General features: G+C 31.6%; 2 protein-coding genes across 14 annotated transcripts in view; one reads left to right on the forward strand and one right to left on the reverse strand.

Moving 5' to 3' along the window:
• Positions 1 to 6,996, reverse strand: part of LOC143065505 (zinc finger MYND domain-containing protein 11-like) — a 32,249-nt gene extending 25,253 nt beyond the window's left edge. Inside the window, exons 1-2 of the mRNA XM_076239110.1 lie at positions 6,908 to 6,996; positions 1,078 to 1,367 (exon numbers count right to left, since the gene is read on the reverse strand). Coding sequence (XP_076095225.1) covers positions 1,078 to 1,359 — 282 coding nt within the window. The 5' untranslated portion in view covers positions 1,360 to 1,367; positions 6,908 to 6,996. The remainder of the gene's footprint in view (positions 1 to 1,077; positions 1,368 to 6,907) is intronic.
• Positions 6,997 to 7,009: 13 nt separating this feature from the next.
• LOC143065507 (formimidoyltransferase-cyclodeaminase-like) overlaps positions 7,010 to 27,620 on the forward strand; it is a 40,888-nt gene continuing 20,277 nt past the window's right edge. The window contains exons 1-15 of one of the 13 annotated variants that reach the window (XM_076239112.1): positions 7,011 to 7,179; positions 10,821 to 11,004; positions 11,909 to 12,037; positions 12,714 to 12,802; positions 13,303 to 13,482; positions 14,803 to 14,829; positions 17,695 to 17,721; positions 19,547 to 19,684; positions 20,148 to 20,279; positions 21,180 to 21,241; positions 21,841 to 21,967; positions 23,780 to 23,941; positions 24,890 to 24,933; positions 25,485 to 25,695; positions 26,141 to 26,263. In XM_076239112.1, coding sequence (XP_076095227.1) covers positions 7,126 to 7,179; positions 10,821 to 11,004; positions 11,909 to 12,037; positions 12,714 to 12,802; positions 13,303 to 13,482; positions 14,803 to 14,829; positions 17,695 to 17,721; positions 19,547 to 19,684; positions 20,148 to 20,279; positions 21,180 to 21,241; positions 21,841 to 21,967; positions 23,780 to 23,941; positions 24,890 to 24,933; positions 25,485 to 25,695; positions 26,141 to 26,248 — 1,674 coding nt within the window. In that variant the 5' untranslated portion in view covers positions 7,011 to 7,125 and the 3' untranslated portion in view covers positions 26,249 to 26,263. Of the gene's footprint in view, positions 7,180 to 8,775; positions 8,864 to 10,820; positions 11,005 to 11,049; positions 11,083 to 11,908; positions 12,038 to 12,713; positions 12,803 to 13,302; positions 13,483 to 14,802; positions 14,830 to 17,694; positions 17,722 to 19,546; positions 19,685 to 20,147; positions 20,280 to 21,179; positions 21,242 to 21,840; positions 21,968 to 23,779; positions 23,942 to 24,889; positions 24,934 to 25,484; positions 25,696 to 26,140; positions 26,264 to 27,620 lie in introns of those variants that run through there. The other 12 variants (XM_076239111.1, XM_076239121.1, XM_076239117.1 and 9 more) reach the window with 12 other exon arrangements.

The following is a 27,620-nucleotide window of genomic DNA, read 5'->3' on the forward strand; positions in this document are numbered from 1 at the left end:
AAAGGTATTTTTCTAATTTAAAAATGTTTTCCTTAATTAATTAATTAATACATTATCATGGCATGACATTGACTGGATATTAATACACTGTCATGGCATGACATTGACTGGATATTAATACATTGTCATGGCATGACATTGACTGGATATTAATACATTGTCATGGCATGACATTGACTGGATATTAATACATTGTCATGACATGACATTGACTGGATATTAATACATTGTCATGGCATGACATTGACTGGATATTAATACATTGTCATGGCATGACATTGACTGGATATTAATACATTGGCTGGATATTAATACATTGTCATGGCATGACATTGGCTGGATTTTAATACATTATCATGGCATGACATTGACTGGATTTTAATACATTATCATGGCATGACATTGACTGGATATTAATACATTGTCATGGCATGACATTGACTGGATATTAATACATTGTCATGGCATGACATTGACTGGATATTAATACATTGTCATGGCATGACATTGACTGGATATTAATACATTGTCATGGCATGACATTGACTGGATATTAATACATTGTCATGGCATGACATTGGCTGGATTTTAATACATTATCATGGCATGACATTGACTGGATATTAATACATTGTCATGGCATGACATTGACTGAATATTAATACATTGTCATGGCATGACATTGACTGGATATTAATCCATAATCATTAATGAAGAATGATCACTTAACTGCACTTTTTGGGTATTACCTATGAAAGGTAGAGATAAACCTTAGAAGATATTCCACATGGTACAGTATGTTTGCAGCATACTTAATCTAACATTGCCCTCTGATTGTTTGAATAAAATACCAATCATATTATACTGAATTTTTCATTTATCTTATCATAAAGAGAAAAAGGTCCAAACAGTTTATTTCCATTAAACATGATGTTTTTTCTTGGGGGTTATATTTCTTCGAGCCACACATGAATATTTTTAGAAGAGATCTGCCAAAGGGAGACTTTTGATTGACTTCTAAAAAGACATGTAATCTGCAGCCCCATTGACCATGATAACTTATATAATAATAAATACCACTAGTTCCCCCTCATCTGGAATCCTATATCCCTCCTGCTCTATTCCAGTTTTGTTTCCTTTTTTACCCAATGTTGTATAGGAGATTATAAGTCCATCTTTACATGTATATTGTAGCTGTTTTTCTGTCTCCGCTGGTTTTGTGTCATACACACGGGTCATGTACTTTTGGATTCGATCAAGGTTAGGAATCTGTTTTTGTTGTCGAATGTAACGAATAGCATGAACTAAGGCTTTGGCTTTCACTACAGAGGAATGTCTTCTTTTTACTGGTCTCACCATCTTTAAAGCTAAAAATAGACAAAAAATGCTAACAAGTGAAAAAAAAAAAGAAATATATTTCATACTCATTTTGTTCATCATGATCATGCTTATACAAAATTTGTACATCTATTTGCCTACACTGTTCAGGCAACATTGTCTGAATTATTGTCAAGCAAATAAAGATTGAATTTAATCAATTTTTGTCTCATTAAAGGGAGATTATTCATTGATTGTGTTTTGTCTTTATTAAGACAATCTTTAATTGATTGATTGTCATGAATTATTTTTCCTTGGAGGTTATAGAAATTAATATTTTGGAAGATAATTAAAGAGTCTTTTATTCTATAGATACTAAATGAAGAATGTGTCCATGGGACACAGATGATGCCCCTGCTTACTTATCATATGAAGATAACTTCAAGTTATAAATAGACATAACTGAAGAACGGTAAAAGTAACACTACCCAAATTTGTACTTGATCTAAGTTTTGTGGTAATAAGCATTGTGTATAAGTTTCATTTATAACATTTGGTAAAGTCAAACTAAAGTTGGAGAATGGAAACAAAAAAATCAGCATTTTTTTTCCATTTGAAAAGGGACATAACTCTTTCATAACGGTTAAAGTGACACCACAAAAATTTGAACTTGATCTGTGTTTGGTAGTAATAAGCAATGTGCATACATTGTAAGTTTTATACCATTTGGTAAAGGCAAACTAAAGTTAAAGAATATGCATTGTATGCAATAATAAGTATCCTGTAATGGCAGATAAATAGCAATAGGGTGTATAGCTATTGCATGTTGGTTGTCTGCATTTTATGTTGGCTTTATTAGCTTTTATTTTGCTTATCAATCAGGTTGGGAACAAACCCTCTATATGGTGATTATACCTGTATAGAGGGATAATCCTTCTGTAGAGGGATTAAATTATCCCCCTATAGAGGGGTATTTTTGTTTAGACTGGATTTAAATCAAAATAGGGCAGAATGGCATTCTCTACTTATTATGGCAGTAACCTGCAACAGTCGATGCACCAATTAATGTACATAATTTAATATACACATGCCCAGTTTACTGCTTATCTGACATGTCTGACTAAATATAAAGTCTATTGTTCACCATGATTGAAAGCTGTGATGATCAGGTAAATTCCACTCACTTATGCCTCACTGAACAGAATTTCTATTGTTAGATTTAACATGAAATTTAAAGGTCAACTATTCCTTTTGTTGTTGATCAGGTGTTCAGAAAGGTATACAATAGATTGCAAGTTTTGTCACTTTAGCAGAAAACTGGTCATCCCAATTTATAGTAAAGTGCATATGTTGATGCATATAATGCTAGAGATTATAGCCAATATAACTAGAAAATGCCATTCTGCCCTGATTTGCTTTATATCCAGTGTAAACAAATATACCCCTCTAGAGGAGTAATTTTATCCCTCTAAAGAAGGATTATCCCTCTATACAGGTATAATCAACATACTGTTATGTTTATTTTTTTAATACTGATTAATGAAATCATTACAGTGTGTACTGGCTGGTCATTATCGGGTATGATATGATTTTGAGACGCTTACCGGCATAGCTAATGAATATGCATGAATATAGATAAGAACAGCACGTGTAGCCAAAAACTGAGAGTTGTAGATTTGTAGCATAACTGTAGATATGTAGTTTTGAGAATATAGAATAGATACCAAAAAATTGTTTTTAAATATTAATAATCCGAGCAAGTAAAACACAGATCTATCATGGTGGAGGACTCAAATTGTATATATTAATATTGTGACTTTAATTTCGTGGTAGTTGTTTAAACAGTTCATAATGGCTTGTTTTTCTCCTGGATTAACTTTTTCTTTGGATTTATATAGTTTTTTTGCTGATTTTATAACATTTTGTGGATATCGCAGGTGGTGCTGTTGTTGTAAAGATAGAACGGCGATATAAACAAGTGAAAACTATAATTATTACCTACTAATGACTTTTCAAGAACTTTATATACGGCAGCGTGATTTTCTATATAGTGTTGTAGACATGCATCTTATTATTTCTGAACATTACATTTAACGATGGATTTTCATTTCCATATTAGAGGTAGGCCAGTGTACAAAACTCTCTCGGATTTTTGATTATATCGATTAATTCCAAAATCATTTTTTAATGTAAAATAAAACCGATAACCACTTAGCTGTTAAATATTGGATCCAGTGCATATACATTTTAATCTGTTTTCTCCAATGATACTGTCAGTCTATTTTTGTGTGTGAAAATTGTTTGGCCACCACAACCAAGCAACATTGTTTTAATCGTTTTATACAGATCTGTGTGTGAAAATTGCCTCGCCACAGATATTCAAGATGAAGTTTGTACTTGTGTGTGAGAATTGCCTCGCCAAAGATATTCAAGATGAAATTTGTACTTGTGTGTGAGAATTGCCTTGCCACAGATAGTCAGGACGAAGTAAAACTTGTGTGTGAGAATTGCCTCGCCACAAGATTTTGAAAATGAGTGTGTGAACATTGTCTCGCCCCTCTATAGATGTAACAAATTACCAATCCATAGATACCATAGGCATATGTAGATGGAAGAATATTTGTGTGACAATATATTAAATAACTTTGAAATTTTGATGATATGTTTTAGAATTGATTTAGATTGAATTGTTAGTGACATGTACTTAATTTGTTTGTTCTAGTTGAATTGGTTTCTTTGCATGCTTGTATATAGGGCTACACGTGACTGCATAGATAGAAGTAGTATATTTGTTGTTGTTGATACTTAATAGTGCTGATAAGGTTACTTGTAAAAGTTACTTTTGCTATTTGAGTGTCTACTTGTATTAGGAATTGTTTAAGTGGAATCAAATGATTCAAGAGATATATATATAAGTTTAAAGTGGCCAAAAATTGGTGGCTGGGTAGAATCAAATGAGTCAAGAGTAATACATGTAATAGTGGCCAAAAATTGGTGGCCAGGTGGAATCAAATGATTCAAGAGATATAAAGTGTAAAAGTGGCCAAAAATTGGTGGCCAGATTTTATTAAAGGGCCAAAAATTGGTGGCTGGGATTTTATTAGAGGGGCCAAAAATTGGTGGCCGGGATTTGTGAATTGTTTGAACGTTGAACAACAGATGTAGTAGTGTAAAAGATGTTATGCTAGAAATAACCTATGTTTTCATATGAATGTTGTAAGAATCTTTAATCTCAGTTAAGGAGCATTAATGAATAATTGTGCGAGTGTGTGAAATAGACTTGTTATTATTATTTGAAATATTAAGAGTCTAAGGTCTCTGCTAGTGTCATCACTTTGAAACATGTACAGTCGACTCTCGTTATGTCGGAGTCAGCCGGACCAGAGAAATATTTCGAGATACACGTAGTTCGACTCAAACGAACACCGGAAGTTTGACCATCTAAGGGACACAACTCTTGCTTAGCTTGGTAAAGCTAAAATAAATCCTGGTGAATATGGCAAGGGGATCGATATTCTAGTATCAGATCGATGTATTTATATGTCACAGTCTATTATTATAATGACATTATTTTTACTTATTCAATTGTTTCAATAAAAAAAATCTATGGCTTTTCCAAGAGAGTAATTTCCAATTGATAGCTTCGTTATTCAGGTTGGTTATAGCTGACTAAATTGTTTATTCTCGGATACAAGAGATTTAAGAAAATTTTGATTTCTATTCATTTTGTTTTATCCCACTCTTTCTTTTCATAACAAGATTAAAGACGCCGTTTGAGTAGTTTTTAGGTGATCATCAACGGAAGCCATAATCCTCACTTTATACACACCCAAGCTCATTAGTGTAAATCACAAATTAATTGTTTTGTAAACATTTTAAATACTTTTTCATTAACATTAACAATGTATCACTAATTATTTATCCAAATTCTATAAAAGATAATCTTAGGTAAACACTCATGGAAATAGCATGTCATAAATCAATACAGTGGTCAGTGACCAGAAATTTCATTTAACTACACGTGTATTGTCTGATTCACTCTTCAATCCATTTAAATCCCGGAGGTCATGTTTTGACATACATGACATATGTGTATTAGTTCGAGATAAAAAATGAATTTTGAATGCTTTTGTTAACCTTGGGACCGTAAATTTAGTTCGACTCAACCGAAATTTCGACTCATCCAATTTCGACTCATCAGGAGTCGAATTACATACTTTTGTATGGAATAAATTTCGGGACCAGGTGAAAACTTCGACTCATCCGAAATTTCGAGTCAACCGAGTTCGAGACAACGAGAGTTAACTGTATGTTTATTTTTAAAGCTACATTTTTATGCATTGCAAGTGTTCACTTGAGCAAAGTTGACAGTTGTACAAATTTAATCTGGGAACTAAAGTTTAAACCATAATCATTGATTTTAATAGAAAAAATGTTTTATTGTTTTCAGATTTCATATACAGTTCAACATATTTTTTTTTTTTAATGCATATTTTAAAGAAGAAAACCTTTTATTCTAGATCTTTTAAACCCTTTTTTTTAATGTTTTTAAACTAAACAAAATTTGTAGTTATTTAATTTAACACATTCAATTATTATTTAATGAGAACTTATGATTTTTTTTTCAAGTTTTAAATGTGTGTATATTAAAGTACAGTTAGTATTTGCTGAGAGATTGTTTTAATTTTTTTTTATTATAATTATTCATAATTTTTTATATAAATAGATTTCATTTACTAGTTAGAAATTTTTAGAAATTTCTAATTTGTGGGCGGGGATGTTATGTTTATTTTTTTAATAATATGATTAATGAAATCATTACAGTGTGTACTGGCTGGTCATTATCGCGTATGATATGATTTTGACAAGCCTACCAGCATAGCTAATGAATATGCATGAATATGCATGAATATAGACATGACAGCATGTGTAGCCAAAAACTGAGAGTTGTAGATTTGTAGCATTACTGTACATATGTAGTTTTGAGAATATAAAATAGATACCAAAATATTGTTTTTAAATATTAATAATCCGAGCAAGTAAAACAAGGATCTATCAATACAGGGGGTTTGTTCCCAACCTGCTAATTGCTATAATTTGGGGTATAATTTGCTGTGCTTGATACCAATATTTATTCTTTGAATGGTGTGCTTTGTGTTTTTTGTCTAATGCTTATCATATATGTGCATGTCGGATAAAAGCTTTACAGACTACAGTGCTTATGTTGTATTGTTATTTATATACCGGCTTAAAATAATTCTTGTATGCTGAGCAGATTACTGATTCTTGAAAGATGGAGCTGAATTCATGAAGGCAATTTCCCGACTTGAGATTATATTGTTAAGTGCAATTGTCACTATTTGGGTAATTTTCAGCACCAGTTTTTGCTATGCAGCTAAAGAATTCATACGAATCGATACTGACCGAGGAGGAAGCACATTAAGCACTAAGAAGGGGTTATTGCAATTAACGATTTTATGCATCCTTTGCTGACATAATCAAATTTTATACTACTATACAAAATATACTGATTTGAGTGCATTCAGCTTCTGACTTTCAGATAAAATATTTATATGGGATGTTTACTAACTTCGAGAAGATGGTGTCCTGTGTAAAACGTATTAACAGCAATTTATGCAACGTCATAGATTTTTGTAAAATAGTACGCATAAATTCCTGACGTTTTCTCATGTAAACCGGAAGTGAATACCTGTGCGGATGGCAACAAGTACGCTCAGGTAGATTAAGACATGCTTTGAACTTTGTAAAATCAATAAAGTCTACGAACAGAGATAAGAACAACTGAAGATGCCAAGAATAGTGGAATGTGTCCCCAATTTCTCCGAAGGTCGTTGCAAAGAGGTATACAGGAAGTAGTTTTGCAGACATAAATTCCTAAAATAATGATAAAATTCGTCTGCATCAGATTAAAATTCCAATTATAATAATGTTGAATCATGCACGCATTAGACAAAAGTCTGTCATGTCCGGACTTATTTTGAAATGTATTTTGTTGACAGATGCATGAAAATTGAATCTCGTCTTGCAATGACTAGAGTTGAGTCTTGTGCACAAATCTGTCAAAAAAACTTGTGCATAAATAGATTCTTGTACATGATTTTGTTTTAGTATTAATTGCTTATTTTTAGAAGTTGTACTTCAGTTTAAAAGCACACATATTTTGTTAATTAAAAAAGTGGAGATGATAAGCATTGAGAACATGTACACTACACATAGACCAAATGATGAGATTGTAAACAAATATGGTGCAGCCTTCAACAATACACCTTATTGCTAATACCGACTGAACTGGTCGCTTGAACTTTTGACGAATACAACAATCACTTTTCGATTGTGGCGTCAAATATATTGTTTTATGGCGTCAAATTTTACGGGAACCTGTGTGATTTTCAGTAATGGCAGACAAATAGCGATAAGGTGAATGAGCAAAACTCTTTGTAACTTAAGCTTTTAATGGCATAGAAAAAATATTTGTGAAACAGTTTGGAGGAAATAGGATGGCATGATATAAATAGAGAGAGGGATAGGACCTTTATCAGATGTTTTTAGGCTCAAGATTTTGGGATTGATCCTTTCAGGATCTGGGATTTCTTTTTTGGGAATTTTTGGATTTAAATTTATTTACATTCGAGACCTCAGGATTTAGTGTTTTTACGCCCAGGATTTCGGGATCAGGACCCCTGCTACCCCTCCCCTAATAGAGTTAGGATAGTTTTGATTTTATTTAAGGTGGTACCTAACACTACAGGGAGATACATGTGACTCTGTAAAGTCAGCTAAACGTTTTAATTACGTTGTGTTGTAAAGGGAATATTAAGCTTCTTAATGATCAAAATTTGTGCTCGTAAAACTGTTACCAGTGTATATTTTCTCACAAGACGGTTGGTTCAATTTTTTTTTAATTTTTATATTTTTGTTGAAGGGTCAAAGTAAATACTTTCTTAAAATTTTATTAAAATTAAACGAGACAAATTAATTTTAGCATGTTTTGTGAAAGTGTTAGGTACCACCTTAAAAAGAATTACAGATAAAATGCTAGATAAAATTTTAGGAAATTTGGATATGCTTTTTCAATAGTTAAATTCAGCCATTAAAAAATATTTGACGATAGCAGAATATTTTATTATTACTGAAAGATTCTGAAATTATGAAACTGTGCAGGGATTATATACTTTGAGTAGATAATACTGATATCAAAGGAAAGTACTGCCATTGCTTCTCCCAGATCTACATGTACCTTAACTCATTGAATCTTTAAAAATAATCATTTCAATCAGAATTGAAATGTGACATTCATGTAGTAAGCATGTTGTGTACTTATAGTTACTTACTTATCTAAGAAGAGTAGTGTGGAATGATTATCTATGTACGAACATGGTGTAGATGTCATATAAATAGACCAGAACTTTCTCTAGATAAGGCAGACAATTACTTTTAATAGATAATCACAAATCTAAATATGTTAAAGATGAAGACCAAAATAATAGAATGTGTACCAAATTGCTCTGTTGGAAAAAATAAGGAGGTATGACAAAGTCTACTATGTAACTATGTCTATCAATAATTATTTCTTGAGGATTAAGTTCACAAAACTGTAGGTAATAGAAAACTGTGGATTCATTTATGTATCAATTTTTGTAGATTAAGATCCGGAAAACTTGCATTTTCATGGACATTTGATTTAGTGGTTTTACCAATTTTTGCATTCAAAGCCTATAAATATTTTTTGATTTGTTGAAAATTTGAATTAGTAGATCACTTGTACAACAATGTATCCATGAAACCCTAGAAAAATTGTATCCAACTAATAATAATGAATCTACAGTATACTTTTCTGTAAAAATTAATAAGTATTAAAGTCATAAGAAACCTCAAATTAAAAAAAATTATGCATATATTTTTTGTATACATGTAACTCTATGGATAGTTTTCATTATAAAACTTATGTGCATATACTTTTTTCCGAAGAAAATTCTATAATTGGTCCATATTTAGAAGAAGTTTACTTTACTTTCATTGCTTCCTTCCAGGAATCAATTCCCTGACATATTTTCCGTATGCAAAGAGACCTCAGAGTGACCCATCTGGTAAAAATCTGTGGATCGCAATACACATGGATGTCCTTAAAATAAACTATTATCTGATTGTACATGTTAAACACATGCTCAATATCCATGCTTTTTTGTTGATTGTTGACAAACAGGTGACAATCGTTAATCTTTGGCTTCAAAACACGAACTTTAATTACCTACCATATTTTCACAACAACACTGACCAATTGAAAAAAAAAATGACGATTATACAAAATTTATGCGAAAAAAATGATAAAATCTTGCACAAAAGACTTATATGCTTATAGTTTATGATGTTTGTATGCATTGGTTCAAGAATTGGAATAACATTATTTTTCACCGGTCACTCGTTTCTAAAGACTTTAACTTGAACAAATGTTCATTTTTGTTTTATCAGAAAAAAGAAATATTGAAAATGAATGGCTGGCATTTTATTAGAGGAGTAGGTCCAGTAGTGAGTAAGACCCCTTTTTTTTGCCCCAAAATATAGCACTTTTACAAAGCTGTTAAAATGTAAATTTTTGGTGATTTATTGGAAAGTAGAATGCTTCTGCTACATAAATATTGGCTGTTTTTGACAGTACAATTCCTATATTGCCAAATTGGGTACTAGCCCATTGAGTCATGCTAAATTACTGAAATTGTCACAATTTAAGCATTTTAGTTAAATTTTAGACGGTTTCCCTCTTGAATGAAAGTGGTTGCATTTGTGTTCATTCTTAATATTAAAATGTGAGTTGTATTTGATGATAATACATAACATATATAAAGGTTGAGGATGAACACGGATGCGGCCACTTTCATTTTTGACAAAAACCATCAGAACAGTGACATTTTTGGCATATTGATAGATTTTACATATTTAAGCCTGAATCAGAGTGTATTTAATGATTAAATCGGTTAAAATCTTTCACAAAAACAAATTGAATCAACTGAAATAGACACTTTAGTGTATATAAAGTGTCCAAAATCTTTCATCAGATGAACCTGAAATTAGAGACCAAAATCGGACCTTACCGTACCTACTCCTTTAGTAACGTTTGATCAAAGTACAAATAATTCTCATGAATTAATCTAATATAGGGACAACATTGATTTGTACCTTCACTTATTTAAAATGCAGAAGGCTATATTAAGTTTTGAGTACTGAAGGGGTGGTAATTATTTGAAGGTTGATGAATGTTGAGTGTATCATTATGTGAGCTTGTTTGTAGTACCTCTAGTTTACAGCCTAGTTACTTATTTGATTATTTACCCTTCTGAAGTAGTTATGCAAGTAGATGAGGGATTGTTAAGGTATACTTTGCTTCACTCTTGTTGTTTTGGTTGCTCTCTCAATTGAAGTTCCTCCTCTCATATCTGTGTAATTCTATAATGTCCCTCTATAGGATGATGATTTCTTTTATCTAGGCTGTTGAAGGCATTGCCAATGCTATAGCCAGTACTGATGGATGTAATTTACTGGATGTGGACCCAGGAGTGTCTACTAACAGGACAGTTTACACTTTTGTTGGTCCACCAGAAGCAGTTGTCCTTGGAGCCCTGAACGCTGCCAGAGCTGCATATACATATATAGATATGAGGACACATACAGGTAATACATATACATATATAGATATGAGGACACATACAGGTAATACATATACATATATAGATATGAGGACACATACAGGTAATAAACAGAATAAAGTTAAACTAAGAATCACTCAACTTTAGCATGACTTTTCTCATGGTACTTTCTTATACTGTCTATTTCTTAAAGAATTTAGGTGAGAAAGTTCTATCCAGGATTAAAAAAGACAGAATGAATTACACTACACCCTTAGTTTAATTACTACTGATATCAGTATAAACATTGTAGTGTAACAGCCAATTACTATTGATATCAGTATAAACGTAGTGTAACAGCCAATTACTATTGATATCAGTATAAACGTTGTAGTGTAACAGCCAATTACTATTGATATCAGTATAAACATTGTAGTGTAACAGCCAATTACTATTGATATCAGTATAAACATTGTAGTGTAACAGCCAATTACTATTGATATCAGTATAAACATTTTAGTGTAACAGCCAATTACTATTGATATCAGTATAAAGAAATACCTTGTAGTGTAACAGCCAATTAGCAACCACAAATTAAAGATCAAGATAGATAATCAAACATACTTTTACAATTTCACCATTGAGCAGGTGGAAAATGTAGCCATGTTTGTGAGTGCTCAACTATCCCTTTACATTGGACAGTGGTGTAACAGAAGCACACCATTAGAATGTTTCCCTACAAATCAAATTATAATGCTGCCTATCCTTCACTCTTTATTGGCAGGAACAAGTAACTAACAAGGGAAACAATTTGCATAAAAAAAAATCTTTGAGTTGAATGAGATTCATTGCTCATCAAATTGATTGTTGTCATTGCTCATCAAATTGATTGTTATACAAAGTGATCTTCAATAAGACTATTCAGCTATTTTTTTTTGTTTTGTAAATAGGAGAACATCCAAGAATGGGTGCCATGGATGTGTGTCCATTTATTCCAGTCCAGAATGTAACTATGGAAGAATGTGCCATGTGTGCAAAAGAATTCGGAGAAAAACTAGCACTAGATCTTGATGTACCAGGTAATTGAAACACAAAAGTTTGGAGAAAAACTAGCACTAGATCTTGATGTACCAGGTAATTGAAACACAAAAGTTTGGAGAAAAACTAGCAATAGATCTTGATGTACCAGGCAAATTTAAAACAAGGAGTTTGATGAAAAACTAGCACTATATCTTGATGTACATGTACCAGAAGTTAGAAAGAAATAGTCTTGAGATTGATGTACCAGATTTTTCTTATTAAACAGTTATAAAAAAAAAATGGCACATAAGCTTGATGTACTAAGTAATTTAAAACAAAAAGTTTAAAGAAAAATCTAGAACTACTGGTCTAGTACTTATAACCATCATAAATGAAGTTTTTTGGTCTTGCCTGAGATGAAAGTCTTGGTTTACATATCTGTGTGTCAGGTTTTATCGGACCTTGACCATGTGCCAATCATGATGCATCTGGCATTTGCCACTTGACATTAAACATATATCCATCCGTCAATCTATTCAATTCAGTATTATTTCTGTGGAGAAATTCTTAAGCATGTTATAATCTGTGCCAGTTTTCTAATAATTATTGAATATCTTTTGACAGCTATAGGTGCCCCTTTAAGATTGGTTGATCTTTTGAGATCTGTCTAATAAACTTGTTATTAGTGCACTATTCCAAAGAAATAACTAATTTACTGCATTTTGTTTTTTTTAGTTTATTTATATGCTGAAGCTACAGAAATAGAATCAAGAAAAAAGTTATCAAGCATCAGAAGTGGGGAATATGAAGGATTACCAGAAAAGGTAAGAAAACAAAGAAGTTGGGTATATAAGTATATAAAGTATAACCAGAAAATGAAAGAAACTACAGGTAGATTTATCCAGCATCAAAAGTGAGGAAAATGAAGATCAATAAAAATGGTTACAAAAAAGAGGTTTTTTTTTAGCAAAAAAACAAGACAGCAGTAAAACAAAAGTTTACTATCTTTAATCTTCTTTAAATTCTTTTCATTGACATTTAAAAAAAATCTAATTAGAAGACAACAAAAAATTTAAGGTAAGATAAATAAAGACAACAGAAGTAAATAATAAATATAAAGTTTTTGAAATTGCTTGTTTCAGGATGTTTCTATAGTGTTTCCATGTGTTAACTGAAGAAGTGAAGTCTTTTCTGTGGATATTTATGATGTTGTAATTCCCTGTAAATATGCATCATTGAGTACACTGGTGAATATCTAACAAGATTAAGATGATATACACATATCATTGATAATATGTAATCAATCCTTTATAATTAATTACAGATTATACAAGAAGAATGGAAACCAGATTTTGGTCCTGCAGAATTTAACCCAAGATGGGGAGCCACTGTGACGGGAGCAAGAAATTTTCTGGTAGCCTATAACATCAATGTTCTATCAACCAAGGAACAGGCACATAGGATAGCACTGAATATCCGGGAACAAGGCAGAGGAGAAGAACAAGTAAGTTATCTCCCTTTGGCAGAGTGCTCGCCCTTGTATATTTGTTATTGTTTGTTGGCTTTTTGTACATGGTCAATGTCTTATATTTTCTACATCACACTCTTCTTATTTTCTTTAACTTCTTTAACACTGATATGATATTAAATTAAAGAAACACTAGAAATGTTTGATATTTACCCTAAATGTCATGGTTTATATATACTATAATATATAAATTCTGGGAACTTGTTGTTAATGTGAGTTTAGTAATGGAAATAAATGTTGCTGGAACCAAGGTCTGGTCATGTAAATAAAGGTCTTGGGACAAATTATATATTCTCATATATATATATATATATATATATATATATAGGGTATCATACTGATTAAAACATTTAGTTTATCATTTACATAGAACTTTTTGGTATATTATGAAATTATCTTGTTATTCAATAATTTCATGGTGAATGTAACCATAGAATTTTATTAATTTTTAAAGAATGGGCAGACCATACTTTCAAATATCAAATCTGCTTATATTTGATTCTTGTACAAATTTTTGAAGAATTTTGTTTTTTTAATTTTTTGTGATATGTATATATATAGGACTCTAAAGTGTGATGCCTCCATAAGCTAAAGTGTGATTGTCCGTGAAAGTATAGACGTACGAAACGTAGTTGGATTATGACGTTAACAGTTGTTTATAAAAACCGAAAATAAACATCCCGGAAGATGAAATAAATATTGGAAGCGATCAGATGCATATTAATCTTTATGTTATCGTTAAAACATTGTCAACTTTAAGGGGATGTATTTACATAAATAGGCTGTGTAAACAGCAAGCTACATAAATTATCCAATACACCCCTCGTCCTAAACATGCATGAAATATTTGCCATTGGACATTAAGCAACCAACAATCAATACAATATGCCTGAATCATTTAAAATTTATTTAAAGGAAAAAAAGTATTTTGTGACACCTAAATAACCTTTTCAGCAATTATTTCTAGGTCAGTCTTCTAAATTTAGAAACAGTCACATATGAATACCATTAAAGTAATAGCCTATCGCATTATATGTTATATCAAAGCAAACTAGATTTTGCATGAAGACTTGTTTTTAACATTAGTGCCCTTGAACCTTTCTCTTTTGTTCCATCACACTTTAGCGTGCTATACCATCGCACTTTATCAAACAAACAACCATTGTACTTTAGGAGGGTAGACCATCACACTTTAGTGTGACCATCGCACTTTAGAGTCCAACATATATATTTAAGTATTTATTAAGGATTGTTTATTATCAATGTATTGTGTATTATGTCATTGTTTATTTTTAGACGTATGGAACAGGTTTTAATAACGAGGTATGCTCACCTTCACTGTTAGCAGTTGAAATATTAACATTTTCTCAAATAAACACATATTACACTAATATAATCTCACATTTTTTTCTGAATTTCTAATGTAGAATGTGTTATCATCACCTATTGATAAGATATAAGCTGTGAATTCATATGTCTTGTTTGTATGCTAGCTACTCACAAGCTTGATAAAGATGACTCAAAGATAAATACCATTATATATCATTTGAAGTCAAATTTTACATATGGTTATAGATTGATTTTCTCGCTTAAGGCGGTACAGTGAAAGTGAGAAAAGCAATCGAGTTGAGATGACCAATGATAATCTGTTTAGCGCTATTTTACCTATGACGACGTTGTCAATTTCAGTGACAATGGCACATGTTAATTAGTTACTAGCGATAATTTTTCATATCACTTGACTAATGTGCCTTATTTTACAGGACTCTTGCTAATTCATCAAAAACAAATATCCAAGATAATTGTAAATTGTTTAATTATTATAGGATTACAAAATATATTTTTGTAACAAAGTGACTTTATTAAATACACCTTTTTTACTTATCGATAAAGTTGCCTTTATCTTTTAAAATGCTTATAACGTCTGGGTACTAAATAGTGGATCTTTACCTACGATCTCTTTTCACAATTTTTTGAAAAAGTTCCTCAGTAGAATGTTATTGTTTCTTGTCAACCTTGTGAGTGTTTTGTGATTAGATCAACTAATACATGTACTATTAATAACATATTACTTATAACAGTAAATGATATGTTATTAAAGTCCTTTATTATTTACTAACAGTCAAGAATATGTTCTTGAAGTCTCTTGATTTTACCAAACATAGAAGTTATATACACCAATTTTAAGTTTCAGTATTTTACCTTACTAATGATTGACCTGAATTGTGTTCCTCTTGACATAATTACATCTATAAAACAATCTGTTATTATTTAGGATGTCATTCATTTCCTTGTGTGACACTTTTCAAAGTGATCGGAAAACATTTTATTTCCTTATTTTATGAATACAAAATTGATCAAAATTGGTGTATAAAAATATAGAAAGAAGGCTTATAAAATGTATATAATATAAATGTGTGTATATTAAAATAGTTAATTATATGAATGTTTATACAGATTATATCGCTAATTGGTGAAATAAACCAAAGGAGTAGGTCCGGTAAGGGCCGATTTTGGCCTCAAATTTCGGGTTCATCTAACGAAAGATTTTGACCACTTTTTAAACACTTAAGTGTCTATTTTATTTGAATCAATTAGATTATGTGAAAGATTTTAACTGATTTAGTCATGAAAAACGCACCGCTTCAAGCTGAAATATGAAAAATCTACCAAATATGCTGAAAAATGTCACTTTTCAGATGGTTTTTGTCAAAAATGAAAGTGGCCGCATCCGTGTTCATCCTCAACCTTTATATATGTTATGTATTATTATAAAATACAACTTACATTTCAATATTAAGGATGAACACGAATGCGGCCACTTTTGTTTTACACGAAAACCGTCTAAAATTTAACTAAAATGCTAGAATTGTGAAGTTTTCAGTAATTTAGTATGACTTAATGGTGCTAGTACCCGATATATGTGCATTGTATTGTCAAAAACAGTCCAGTAGAAGCATTTTACTGTCCAAGAAATAACTAAAAATTTACATTCTAAAAATTTTGAAAAACTGCTATATTTTGGGGCCAAAAAGGGGTCTTACTGGACCTACTCCTTTTAGACTTGATAAGTTCTACAAAACAATATGTCAATTTTGATATTTGTTTGCTTGATGGGAATATATAAGATAAACTTAGTTTGATTTACATCTAAAATTAATTAGAGAAAGTAAAAGAAGTTTTGTTTCACCTATAATGGAAAAAGGAGAATGGAAGTAAGGAATGCCAATTTGCCAACAGTGTAAACTATTTGTATAATGCTGTATATTATTGAAGGTTGAAGATTTGGAGTCATATGTCCATTGACCTTGATCTAATTAGCATGGTGCAACCATTTCAAAAAACCTTTTTATATTTGGTACAAGGCCTACATATTTGTCATACAGGAATTAATCACCTAACCTTTATCCTAATTTATAGTATTTCCCTGGTCAATTTCCTTACTCAGATACTATCAGCAATAGGTCATATATGCATATGATTTTAAGGTGTCAAAATTCTTTTTGACAGGTTCATCTGGCTTTGACATTATTTCCATGATTATACATTACAAATATGTGAACTTGACTGAAATTATAACTTTTATCAAGTCTTAATACAGTAATTCCTCTTTAATGACAAAAAAAAGTGACCAATGTTAAAGATGCAGGTGAGCATCACAGGCTCTTAGGAAACTATTTAGACCAGCTTTAGACACATGTAATTGTAATAAATGGACAAAGCATCACAGGCTCTTAGGAAACTATTTAGACCAGCTTTAGACACATGTAATTGTAATAAATGGACAAAGCATCACAGGCTCTTAGGAAACTATTTAGACCAGCTTTAGACACATGTAATTGTAATAAATGGACAAAGCATCACAGGCTCTTAGGAAACTATTTAGACCAGCTTTAGACACATGTAATTGTAATAAATGGACAAAGCATCACAGGCTCTTAGGAAACTATTTAGACCAGCTTTAGACACATGTAATTGTAATAAATGGACAATTTATAATGTATTTTAGGTTGATGGTTATTAAATTAAAAACACTTTTACATCAAATCTATGAATTATTTTGTTGTCCAGTAATATAGTTAAATGGGTATACTTCATATATATTGTATAATTATTTGTATTACAAAACAGGATAAAATATCATGGTATCTAAGCATATACTTGACTTATTTTGTATATATTTTTTAGCATTACGGAACAGGCTGGAATCCCGTGGTAATTAGACACTTATTGCAGTGTGCACTGCATGCTGATATAGCTATATTCACTGCTGGAATATAACCATTGCTTATATAATTTTATATCGTACAAAGACCTGTCTAAACCAATCCTTGTCTTAACTAAATGCCTCTTTGACCTGAACCCCACTGAAGATACTTCACCTTTCTGACCTTTATAAACTGGTATCCTCTTCTGAACATCACTGAGTATTCTTCTGGTATCCTCTTCTGAACATCACTGAGTATTCTTCCGTTGTGTTTCATTTATATACAAGATTCCTGTTTAAATTTGATTCTAAACCAAGATTAAATATTGTAAAATAATTTGTCCTGTATATACCAAGCACTTAAACCTAAATCTCACTCTTACTGAGTATCTTTATTAAGACTGTTTCCTGGTCAGTGTGAAATCGATTTGGTTTAGACAGAGTTTCTGTAGAACTTCTCTCTAACATTCATTGGAATAAGTATGGAAACTCTGTGGATTGGAAATAATTTAATGGATTGGTCACTTTTGATATGCAAACAGTTTATTTATTAATACTAATGTTTAACATGTTATTTTATATTTGTATTGATTAACAATAACATACTCATTTTTAACCTGTTGAAGTTTGAAGTATAAGGTATTTTATTTTTAACCCATTGCACAAGGAAGAGAAAGGTATGACCCTTGGGAAATCCCATGTCATGCCTCTACTTGTTGTAATGGTATAAAAAGTATTAATCAAGCTATACATTTTTGCTATAATGATACTGTATTAAGTTATTTTAGCTTTGTAATGTTTTTACAGTTTTACATGAATGGAATGGAGCTAAAGCTCGCCTTTGTTGCTAGAATTTCAAATCTTATAGCATATCTTCTGTCTACAAATCTTATTGTAATTAATTTATTCATGCTTATGTTGTTTTGTATTTTTCCTTCAGTCTTTTAAAAAGCTATGGCATGCAGTTATTCAGTTGTAGCCTTTCAATTAGTGTTTCAAAAGTTATTGGATTTTTTATAATTTTCCTTGATATTAAATTACATCACATTTTATTAAATTAGGATTTTTTGTTAAAATTCTTACAGAGGTAGGCATTGTGTCTTTTCTTAAAAATTTGATATTCATGGTCTATCAAGTGAAATTAAAATGTGTACGTAGTAAGTTAAGTTAGTAAACTGAATGTGTTTGAAGCACTTTTCAGGATTTACCTTCCAGAGGAATGTTAAAAACCAAACTTTTAAAGCAAAGACAAATGAACATTAAGATTTTTTATAGGGACTCAAAAATTGTAGCTAAAACCAATATATGTCAACTTTTCCTGACTGCATCTTGTTTCCTAGTGAATTATATATTCATTCACAGCATTTCCATTTTCACTATGGACTACATAATGATTTATCATTGAGTACCTATTCCATTAAGATCTTCACATGTTAAATATGATATTCCTGGAAACTACATTCCTCTGTCTTGAAGGACAAACAAAATTTCTCTGACAGGTTTAGTCAGTTTCAAATAACACTATTGTTAGGATAGGAAGTTTTTAGAATTTTGAAACAGTAAAAAATAATGTAATTTTATTAAAACCAGTTTCATAAAGTTTAAATAAATACCAAGCATATAGTTATTCTGTAAGCACATTTTTTTTTATTTTTCTTCTTTTGGCAGCTTAAAATTAATGTTTAAGTTAAATATCTCCATACAAAATTGATTTCAACACAGAACTGTCACATTTCCCAAAAAGAAGAAGAATTTTAACTTACAAATCTTACTATTTTGTTATTATAAAAACTATGTTTTCACCTTCATGAGATGTTTTGTATAATTTAACAGAAAGGGCGATGTAAATCTGTGCAGGCTATAGGATGGTACCTAGAGGAGGCCAACATGGCTCAAGTTTCTACCAATATATCAGACTATAACGTGACACCCATACATAAAGTTTATGAAGAAGTGTGTAAAGATGCAGCGGTATGTTACTTGTCACCTAGATTGTCTCCTGACTTGAATTAAACCCTGGACTTAATGAGCGAGGGAGAGGCAATAGGCATATTTTTCTAAATCAGCAAATAATTCTAATATTTATGCGTTTTATTCATTTTATTACTGGACCATGCATGAAATACTGGATAATCTTTAAGTGCATTTCAAGCTTGATATTATCCCCCTATAAAAAATAGTCAAAAATATAGGATTTCATTGAATAAGCCTTAAACAAAAATCATCTGAGATTTGGAAATGTTAAAAATGAACATTAAACACATCTCATGCTTGACCTTGTCTGTGAGGTTTGCAAATTGATTAAACAGAAGTAACCAAGTCTAATGATTTACATGTAGTAATATTAGTATGAAAAAATCAAGGGATTTACCAATTAGCTATGGAAAGGTAAGTCCTCACTTGACTAGCATATATTCTTTTTCATTCATTGCAGGAGTTAAATCTAGCAATTTGTGGTTCCCAGATTGTTGGTTTAGTCCCATTAGAGGCATTAATGCAGGCTGCTGATTATTACATGGAAAAAGAAAATCTGTTTATTTTAGAAGAGGACCAGAAACTTAGATTGGTATGTATTAATTTTGTAGTTATCTCTTGTTTAAACATCCCTGTCTCAGATTAGAAAATTTAGGTTTATATTTGCAAATTGTCATATTCCCTCTGTTGTGAAGGCTTCTCAGTAACAGAAAACACCTTATCGCTATTTGTCTGCCATTACTGGACATCACACAGGTTCCCGAATTTTTTTTATGTCATAATACAAAATATATGACGCCACAATGGAAAATCTAATGTTGTATGACATCAATAGTTCAAGCGGGACAGATTCTTGGGTCAGCTGGTAATAGTGATGAGGTGTATTGAACTGTAGTTAGGTTGATATGTACAAACTACCTCCATTGTTTTAACTTCCCTTTTAGAGAACAGAAAACTCAGGGTGATATATATGAAGCAATTATTTTCGTTTCCTCTCTTGTGAAATTTACCCTGTCACATAATAGGAAACTTAGGTTGATGTACAAATTACCTCCCTTGTTTTAACTTCTCTGTCACAGAATAGAGAAGTTAGATTCACTTATTGTTTAGATAAATCCTTGTTAAAAAAAATACCTGTCACGGAAAGATAAACTTAAATTGATACAGTGTAACCTGTGTAATCTGACACACTTTGGTTCCAGAAACAGTGTAACCTGTGTAATCTGACACACTTTGGTTCCAGAAACAGTGTAACCTGTGTAATCTGACACACTTTGGTTCCAGAAAAAAATATCCGATTTAGCAGGGTGTTTAGAATACTCATGTGTCTGATTAGACATGTTACACTGTATGTACCAATTATTTTAAAGTTCCCTCATTTATTGGTCACATAATCTGTTCTTTCACTTAAAAACTAAAAACTACTTAAAACCATCTTGTTGGCCTTATATTAAAGGTTTGTATACTTAAATGGCTATTTCTATATTTACAGGTCATTAACAGAATGGGTCTAAACTCACTAGGAGCCTTTAGTCCTAAAGAAAGAATTATAGAGTAAGTACTTGAATTCTTAGGAGATTTAATGAAGTTTAAAAAAGCAATATTGAGGAAGTTATGCTATCTTTTTCTTTATTTTAGTCGTATAGTACAAAGTATTGACAGATTCTTCAGTGATGCCTTACTATCTACTGTATTGTGAGAGAATCCTCTCTAGCAATGCCTGTTTATCAAGGTGGTAATGCATTGACAACATTAACAATTCATCAGAAAGTAGAAGAGCTAGACAATTCCTATTTTAAATATATTTTGCTCATTGTTGAAGGCTGTACAGTTACCTATAGATCTTAATGTCTGTATCATTTGGTCTCTTGTGAAGAGTTATTTCATTGGCAATCATACCTCTAATATAATATGTATAAACATTTTCTTGCAGAATTATTATTCCCTTATTCTAGAAATTATGATAACAGTGAATCTTTAATTTGAAGTTAAGAAATATAATGGTTGTGTATCTGAGACAGTAAAATACAAATATATATGTATGAAATGAAAGATGGGGATATGATTGCCCATCAGACTCAGAGTCGTAGATCTGAAGTAGATAGTTTATTTTTATTTATATTTTATTATTATACAATTATGTTTATTTTTAGATATATGATATCAGATGACAATGATGGTCCACTAGTGAGCATGGATGTTAAAGATTTTATATTAACTATTGGGTCAAGGTCACCTACACCTGGTGGTGGCTCAGTGGCAGCACTGTTAGCTTCTCTAGTAAGTATAAGTTCAATGTCACCTACACCTGGTGGTGGCGTTGTGGCAGCACTGTAAGCTTCTCTAGTAAGTATAAGGTCAAGGTCACCTACACCTGGTGGTGGCTCAGTGGCAGCACTGTTAGCTTCTCTAGTAAGTATAAGGTCATGGTCACCTACACCTGGTGGAGGCTCAGTGGCAGCACTGTTAGCTTCTCTTAGTAAGTATAAGGTCAAGGTCACCTACACCTGGTGGTGGCTCAGTGGTAGCACTGATAGCTTCTCTCATGAGTTTAAGGTCAAGGTGACTTACAACTGTCGTAACCTTTTAGAAATGGTGGCTCAGTGGCAGCACTGTTAGTTTCTCTAGTAAGTATAAGGTCAAGGTGACTTACAACTGTAGTAACCTTAAGAAATGGTGACTCAGTGGCAGCACTGTTAGCCTATCTAGTAAGTTTAAGGTCAAGGTGACTTATAACTGTAGTAACCTTTAGAAATGGAGTCTCAGTGGCAGCACTATTACCTTCTCTTGTAAAAATAAGGTCAAGGTCACTGATATCTGGTGGTTGCTCAGTGCCAGAACTGTTAGCTTCTCTAGATAGTATACGGTCAAGGTGACTTACAACTGTGGTAACCTATTAGAAATGGTGGATCAGTGACAGAACTTTTAGGTTCTCTTGAAAGTTTAAGGTCAAGGTGACTTCAAACTTTGGTAACCTATTAAAAATGGTGGCTCAGTGGCAGCACTGTTAGCTTCTCTAGTAAGTATAAGTTCATGGTCACCTACACCTGGTGGAGGCTCAGTGGCAGCACTGTTAGCTTCTCTAGTAAGTATAAGGTCAAGGTCACCTACACCTGGTGGTGGCTCAGTGGCAGCACTGATAGCTTCTCTCGTAAGTTTAAGGTCAAGGTGACTTACAACTGTCGTAACCTTTTAGAAATGGTGGCTCAGTGGCAGCACTGTTAGCTTCTCTAGTAAGTATAAGGTCAAGGTGACTTACAACTGTAGTAACCTTAAGAAATGGTGACTCAGTGGCAGCACTGTTAGCCTATCTAGTAAGTTTAAGGTCAAGGTGACTTACAACTGTAGTAACCTTTAGAAATGGAGTCTCAGTGGCAGCACTATTACCTTCTCTTGTAAAAATAAGGTCAAGATCACTGACATCTGGTGGTTGCTCAGTGCCAGAACTGTTAGCTTCTCTGGATAGTATATTGTCAAGATGACTTACAACTGTGGTAACCTATTAGAAATGGTAAATCAGTGACAGAACTTTTAGGTTCTCTTGAAAGTTTAAGGTCAAGGTGCCTTCAAACTTTGGTAACCTATTAAAAATGGTGGCTCAGTGCCAACACTGTTAGCTTCTCTAGATAGTATAAGGTCAAGGTGACTTACAACTGTGGTAACCTATTAGAAATGATGGCTCAGTGGCAGCACTGGTACCTTCTTTGTAAGTATAAGGTCAAGGTGATTTACAACTGTGGTAACCTATTAGAAATGGTGGATCAGTGATAGAAAAAAAAGAACTTTTAACTTAATCATGTCGAAAGACCTATTTCTCTCAATACTTTGAGGAAATTTGATATGACTTTCCATTTCTAAGTAAATGATTGCAACATTATCAAACTTTGTTAAAAAAACAATGACGAAAAAAGATTAGAAAAACTATAATTTATAAAAAGTTGAAAATGGTTGAGAGCTGTTAAGCTGCGGAGAAACAATTTTGATTAGACTGTACAGTTCCCATTTTAGATAAGTGTTCAATGTTTTATTTATATCCACTAGTTTGACTTTATCCTTTTAATTAATTGCTAAATGAAATTATCTCTTTTTCAGGGTTCAGCTCTGGGAGCAATGGTTGGGTTTCTGACTTATGGAAACAAAAAGTTTTATGAACTTGATTCAAGAATGAGGAAGATCATCCCCCCATTGTATAAAACCATGAAAGACTTGATACAATTTGTTGATGCTGATGCTGCAGCATTCAGTGAATATATGGTGAGTTGATTCTGTGAATATATGGTGAGTTGATTTGGGAATATATGGTGTGCTGATTTTGTGAATATATGGTGAGTTGATTTGGTTAAAATATGGTGAGTTGATTTGGTGAAAATATGGTGAGATGATTCAGTGAACATATGGTGAGTCGATTCTGTGAATATATGGTGAGTTTATTCTGTGAATATATGGTGTGTTGATTCTGTGAATTTATGGTGAGTCGATTCTGTGAATATATGGTGAGTAGATTCTGTGAATACATGGTGAGTTGATTCTGTGAATATATAGTGAGTTGATTCTGTAAATATATGGTGAGTTGATTCTGTGAATATATGGCGAGTTGATTCTGTGAATATATAGTGAGTTGATTCTGTGAATATATGGTGAGTTGATTCTGTGAATATGTGGTGTGTTGATTCTGTGAATATATGGTGAGTTGATTCAATGAATATATGGTGAGTTGATTTTGTGAATATATGGTGAGTTGATTTTGTGAAAATATTGTGAGTTGATTTGGTGAAAATATGGTGAAATGATTCAGTGAATATATATGATGAGTTGATTTGGTTAATATATGGTGAGTTGATTCTGTGAATATATGGTGAGTTGATTCAATGAATATATGGTGAGTTGATTTTGTGAATATATGGTGAGTTGATTTTGTGAAAATATTGTGAGTTGATTTGGTGAAAATATGGTGAGATGATTCAGTGAATATATATGATGAGTTGATTTGGTGAAAATATGGTGAGATGATTCAGTGAATATATATGATGAGTTGATTTGGTTAATATATGGTGAGATCATGCATGAAAATGAAATCAAACAAACATTAACATTTTAAATTAAAAAAAAATTGATTTAATTATATATTACAATAATGTAATATGTGTTCCTTTTTTGGAATTTTGAAACAAAAATGACATATGTTTTCCTTTTTAAAAACAGCTGGCATTAAAGTTACCACAAGACACAGAGGAAGATAAGGTTTTGTAAGTATGCAAATTCACTCTCTACATTCTAAGAATGGGAACTTTGTTTGTCTTTGAAAATTTGGAAGATTGTTTATTTGACTTTGTAGAAAAGTAGATAGCTTGTCTTAACATTTTTACCCAAGGAGATAGCTCTTTTGAATTTTTGATAAGAAAGTAAACTGCTTTGGAAATTTTATAAGGTTCTATATGTTAAGTGATTTAATTTCATGTAAGTAGTAACATTGATTGGATATATATTCAAAATTTTATTTTCTCAAAACAAATTGTCATAGTTTATGTAGAAATTAATTATAACTCCCTGCATGTTACTCTAATTGTATAAAGATATAGATTTGAAACAATAACTGAAACATGACTTCCTTAATATAATTTATGAGAAAAATACAAACAGCAACTATATATGTTTTCTGGAATCAAAAATAACTTTATCATCACAATATACATGAAATAATTGCCTAGACTACATAGTAAACAAAAATCCATCTATCATATTTATGTCCTGATATACTTTCTATCCTTTCTCTTAAAATTGTGTTGGTATTTTTCAGGAGAGCTGTAGCAATGCAGGAAGGACTTCATACTGCCATCAGGGTACCATTAACAGTATCCAGACTGGCTAATAGCATGTGGCCATTCTTAAAGGAACTAGCAGAAATAGGCAATATCAACTGTAAATCTGACCTACAGGTAAATAGCATGTGGCCATTCTTAAAAGAACTAGCAGAAATAGGCAATATCAACTGTAAATCTGACCTACAGGTAACTAAAGGGAGATAACTCTAGCTTTGTTGATGTTACCTTGACATAATTTTTACATTATCATAGTAATGATATATATATCTAATTTCAAAAAGAATAATATCAGCTATTTCTAGAACTATTTAGGCTTAATTGGGATAGACCACAATTATCATCTAAATGATAAGATGTGTTTTGCACCATATTATTGGCAGCATTTGTAAGTCAATTGGTCCTGATTTGAGGCCAATAAACCATATTGCTAAAAAGATTGTCTTTTCATGACTATATTACCCATGATGCAAATTATTAAACTTAAATAGTAGTTTCATAGATGTTCTTGGAAGTTGTATGTAGTTTTTGTGTTAAAAGCTTTTGAATAAGATATTGTAAAATTTATTTTATCCAAAATATTTTCAACTGAGAATATTTGTGTTGTTTTAGTAAGTGTTTTTTTTATATCTAGGTTGGTGCCAAGACATTAGAAACTGCAGTATGGGGAACATATTATAACATACAAACAAACCTGACTGATGTACAAGACGAGGAAGTTAAATCTAAGGTAATTATCTAGGTTGGTGTCAAGACATTAGAAACTGCAGTATGGGGAACATATTATAACATACAAACAAACCTGACTGATGTACAAGACGAGGAAGTTAAATCTAAGGTAATTATCTAGGTTGGTGCCAAGACATTAGAAACTGCAGTATGGGGAACATTTTATAACATACAAACAAACACTACAAACTCCTCAGAGTCTGAATTGACCAGTTTTTGTGCTCGACCAGTAAAATCGAGCACACATTTTACTCGACTAGTCTCGACATTGTCTCGACTGTACTTAACTGTACTTAAGTGTACTCGACTAGGTCTCGACTTTACTTAATTAGTCTGATTCAGTACTTGATGATCTTTGTGTAGTCTGAAATGGTCTTGACCAAGGCTCGACCTGTCTCGACTCAGTCTCAACCAGTCTCGACCTGTCTCGACTAGTCTTGACCTTCAAATTTAGTTTTGACTGGTGTAAATCAGCCCATCTAACTAAATTAAATATTGATCTTACAAAATTCAAGCTTATTAGGTAGTTTGATTTATTGCTGTGAAATGAAAGAATTTAATTTTACAATATGTAAAAAAAAAATTATTATATAAAAATTCAGATAGGCATCTTTAATTTTTTTTATAACTTTTTCAAATCAACTTGGATTTTCATCAAACTATGCAGATATCTTAGATATATATCAAGCTTACTGAATCCCATTTCCTTTAGTTTTTTGTAGTATTGCTGTAAAATTTAAGAATTAAAGTAATTTTGGTAAAAAAAGGCTAGGATTTGCAATTTGGACAAAATAGAGATAGTACACTTTAATTTTTTTAATAACTTTATCAAATCAACTTGGATTTTCATCAAACTATGCAGCTATCTTACATATATATCAAGCTTACTGAATCCCATTTCATTTAGTTTTTTGTTGTATTGCTGTAAAGTTTAAGAATTAAAGTAATCTTGGTATAAAAAGCTAGGATTTGCAATTCAGACAAAATAGAGATAGTACACTTTAATTTTTTTAATAACTTTTTCAAATCAACTTGGATTTGCATCAAACTGTGCAGCTATCTTACATATATATCAAGCTTACTGAATCCCATTTCATTTAGTTTTTTGTTGTATTGCTGTAAAGTTTAAGAATTAAAGTAATCTTGGTATAAAAAGCTAGGATTTGCAATTCAGACAAAATAGAGATAGTACACTTTAATTTTTTTAATAACTTTGTCAAATCAACTTGGATTTGCATCAAACTGTGCAGCTATCTTACATATATATCAAGCTTACTGAATCCCATTTCATTTAGTTTTTTGTTGTATTGCTGTCAAATTTAAGAATTAAATTAATCTAGGTCAAAAAAGCTAGAATTTGCAGTTCGAACAAAATAGAGATAGTA

This window comes from Mytilus galloprovincialis, chromosome 2 (assembly GCF_965363235.1).
Source record: "Mytilus galloprovincialis chromosome 2, xbMytGall1.hap1.1, whole genome shotgun sequence".
In the NCBI taxonomy this organism is placed as follows: Eukaryota; Metazoa; Mollusca; class Bivalvia; order Mytilida; family Mytilidae; genus Mytilus; species Mytilus galloprovincialis.